This window comes from Vicia villosa, unplaced genomic scaffold, assembly GCF_029867415.1.
Source record: "Vicia villosa cultivar HV-30 ecotype Madison, WI unplaced genomic scaffold, Vvil1.0 ctg.000992F_1_1, whole genome shotgun sequence".
NCBI lineage: Eukaryota > Viridiplantae > Streptophyta > Magnoliopsida > Fabales > Fabaceae > Vicia > Vicia villosa.
Window position 1 is genome coordinate 343,138 of NW_026705445.1, and position 3,846 is coordinate 346,983.

The window sequence follows — 3,846 nt, forward strand, 5'->3', positions numbered from 1 at the left end:
ATAAAAAAAAAAATCAGGTAGCAACTCAACTTTAAGTAAGATGGGTTGATGTTGTTGAGGTTGTGGATAACACATGTGGCTTTACAATGATTCCAATTTTGATGGATAGTGCACAAATAAATTTAATTGTGTCAAAGGATTAAAAGGTGGATTTGGCTTAAAGCATGAAAGAATTATTTTTGCTTATTCGGTGGAATTGAATTAGAGAAAGAAGAAATAGCTTTTTGCATCCCAGAAGAATGGTTTTAATTTTAATGCATCCCAGAAGGATGGTTATAATTTTAAGATCATTGTTTGTAACAAAAGCAAAGCATCCCTGAAGGATAGCGAAATAACATTGTATAGTTCATGAAGAACTCATAATGCTTTATTTATTTATTTTATTTTATTGTATATGTAAGATGTATTTTGTCACTAAATTGATATTTTTTTTTATAAAAAAAAACAGATAATTTTAAAACTAATGTGACAATCTAGTTTACTATTGTGTTATTTCTAAATATTAGAATTTACAAAAGTATTATTTTAAATATTAATATTTAATATTGCCTTTATGATAATTATGTCATTATAATATTTTTATTTCTTTTATTTTTATGATAGAACTACTAAGTATGTCAAATCTTACAAAATTGGATTTTGGGGCTCTTGATATTTCGGGAAAGAACTATTTGACATGGGCCCTAGACGCCCAAATTCATTTAAGCGCAGAAGGTCACGGTGACACTATTAAAGAAGGAAATAAATCATCTGATCAACAAAAGGCAAAAGCCATGATATTCCTTCGTCGTCACCTTCACGAGGATCTTATAAATGAGTATCTTACCGTAACTGACCCACATGTCTTGTGGAAAAATTTGAAAGATAGATATGATCATCAAAAAACGGTTATCCTACCAAAAGCTCGATATGAATGGATGCATTTACGTTTGCAGGATTTTAAAAGTGTAAGTGATTATAATTCTGCAATGTTTAGAATAACTTCTAAGTTATTATTATGTGGAGAAAAAGTAACTGATGAAGATATGCTAGAAAAAAGATTTTCCACTTTTCATGCATCCAATGTGCTCCTGCAGCAGCAGTATCGAGAAAAGGGGTTTATTAAATATTCTGACCTAATATCTTGTCTTCTTGTGGCTGAGCAAAATAATGAACTATTGATGAAAAATCACGAGGCCCGTCCCACTGGTACAACTCCATTCCCAGAAGTGAATGTGGCAAGGCACGACCACTATAGGAAAAATCGTGGTCGCGGTCGTGCATACGCACGTGGTCGTGGTCGTGGTCGTAATTATGCTCATGGTCTTGGTTTTGATCGTGGTCGCAATGGGAATCATAAAAACACATATTTCCACCCGAAGTGGAAAAATGTTGAAAAGAATGAAAAAGGAGGTCAGAGTAGAAAAACAAATGAAAATATTTGCTATTGTTGTGGAGGAAAAGGTCATTGGAGTCGCACTTGTCGTACTCCAAAACACCTTGTTGATCTTTATCAAAAATCACTGAAAAATAAAAAGGAAAGGATCGAGACTCACTTTGCTAATGAAGATGATGATCCAGATTACGGTAATATGGATGTTACCCATTTAGATATTGGTGACTTCTTTGCTGATCCAGATGGAAAAATTGACCACCTTATTGGAGATGGAAGTGTCAAGAAATAAAATTTATGGAAATTTTCTTTTTAAGTTTTATGGATGTTTTGAATTTTATTTTCTAATAATAATAAATTGTGTTTTCTATTTGTTTGTTTACATAATTTACTATTTATATAATTTGTGTTTTTAATGTGCGCTTATAACTTATTGTTAAATAAAAATTATTATTGTTCTTAGAATGAATATGGACACTAGCTCCAGTAATTAAGATATGTGCCTTGCTGACAGTGAAACAACCCACACAATTCTCAAGCATAAAAGATATTTCTCTAATTTAGTGAATCGAAAAACTGATGTCAGTATTATTTATGGCACCTCAAAAATAATTGAAGGCTCCGGAAGAGCCCATATGTTGTTACGTGGTGGAACAATATTGCACATTGATAATGCATTATATTCCCCTAAGTCCCATCGAAATTTATTAAGTTTCAAAGATATCCGCCTAAATGGATACCATATTGAAACAGGAGATGATGGAGGGATTGAATATCTGTGTATTACAAAACACAATTCAGACACAAAATGTGTAATGGAAAAGCTATCGGCTTTATCCTCTGGCCTGTACTACACTTATATTAGTACAACTGAAGCACATGCAACTGTAAACCAAAAGTTTACAAATAATGATAAATTTCTAATTTGGCATGACCGGTTGGGCCATCCCGGTTATATAATGATGCGAAAAATAATTGAAAATTCATGCGGTCATCAATTAATGAGTAGGGGAATTATTCAATCAAATAAGTTCTCATGCAGCTCTTGCTCACAGGGGAAGTTGATAATTCGGCCATCACCAACAAAAATTGGAAATGAATCTATCATTTTTTTAGAGCATATACATGGTGATATTTGTGGGCCAATACACCCATCATGTGGACCATTTAAATATTTTGTGGTTTTAATTGATGCATCAACTAGATGGTCACATGTTTGTTTGTTGTCAACTTGTAACCAGGCGTTTGCGATATTGCTAGCTCAACTGATTCGAATAAGAGCTCATTTCCCCGATTATCCTGTCAAGAAAATTCGTCTTGATAATGCTGCAGAATTTTCATCTCAAGCATTTAATGAGTATTGTATGTCTATTGGGATTGACATTGAACACCCAGTAGCACATGTTCATACACAAAATGGACTTGCAGAATCATTTAATAAACGAATAAAATTAATATCAAGACCACTGATAAATTCGCATCAGACCAACGAGTTACCACACCTCTTCCCCTTTACAATTAGTTTTGGTAAAGAGCTTAATATTTCCCATCTAAGAATTTTTGGATGTGCGGTGTATGTTCCAATTTCTCTACCACATCGCAATAAGATGGGTCCTCAATGGAGGATGGGAATATATGTTGGATATGAATCTCCGTCTATTATAAAGTACCTTGAACCAACAACAGGAGATTTATTCACTGCTCGTTTTGCTGATTGTCATTTTGATGAATCAAATTTTCTAGCATTAGGGGAGAGAATAAGGAACTGGAAAAAGATATTAGTTGGAATGAATTATCATTATCTCATCTTGATCCTCGAACAAAACAATGTGAACTAGAAGTTCAAAAGATAATTCACCTGCAAAACTTAGCAAATCAATTGCCAAATGCGTTCACTGATCCAAAAGGTGTGACTAAATCATATATACCAGCTGCAAATGCTCCAATAAAAATTGATATCCCTGTTGGACAATCTAATGAGTCTCAACCAATCTTGAAGCGTGGTAGACCAATCGGTTCCAAAGATAAAAATCCTCGAACAAGAAAGGGAGCTAAGAATAAAGATGGCCCAAGTGAGGATATATAAAATCTAAAAGAATCGTCAGACATAATAGACATTTCACTCTAGAAGAGATTGACCAGGTACCTGAAACTCATGAAAATAAAGAGATCTCGATAAATTATGTCCAAAATGGAATACAATGGAACCAAAACGAAGTCGACATTGATGATGTTTTTGCATACAATATAGCGCTAAATGAGATAAATGGAAAAGAGGATGAGGAACCAACGTCTATCAAAATTTGTAGACAAAGTGAGGACTGGCCAAAATGAAAGGATGCAATTGAAGCAGAGTTAAACTCACTCTACAAAAGACAAGTTTTTGGACCTGTAGTCCGAACACCTGAAGGTGTGAAGCCAGTTGGATACAGATGGGTTTTCGTACGAAAACGAAATGAAAAAGGTGAAATTGT

The 3,846-nt window shown here is 33.8% G+C and overlaps 1 protein-coding gene across 1 annotated transcript; it reads left to right on the forward strand.

Annotated features, from left to right (window-relative positions):
* Window positions 1–614: 614 nt before the first annotated feature.
* Window positions 615–1,664, forward strand: LOC131632723 (uncharacterized). Its single transcript, XM_058903453.1, has one exon. The coding sequence runs from the start codon at window positions 615–617 to the stop codon at window positions 1,662–1,664; it is 1,050 nt and encodes a 349-aa protein (XP_058759436.1).
* Window positions 1,665–3,846: the final 2,182 nt, after the last annotated feature.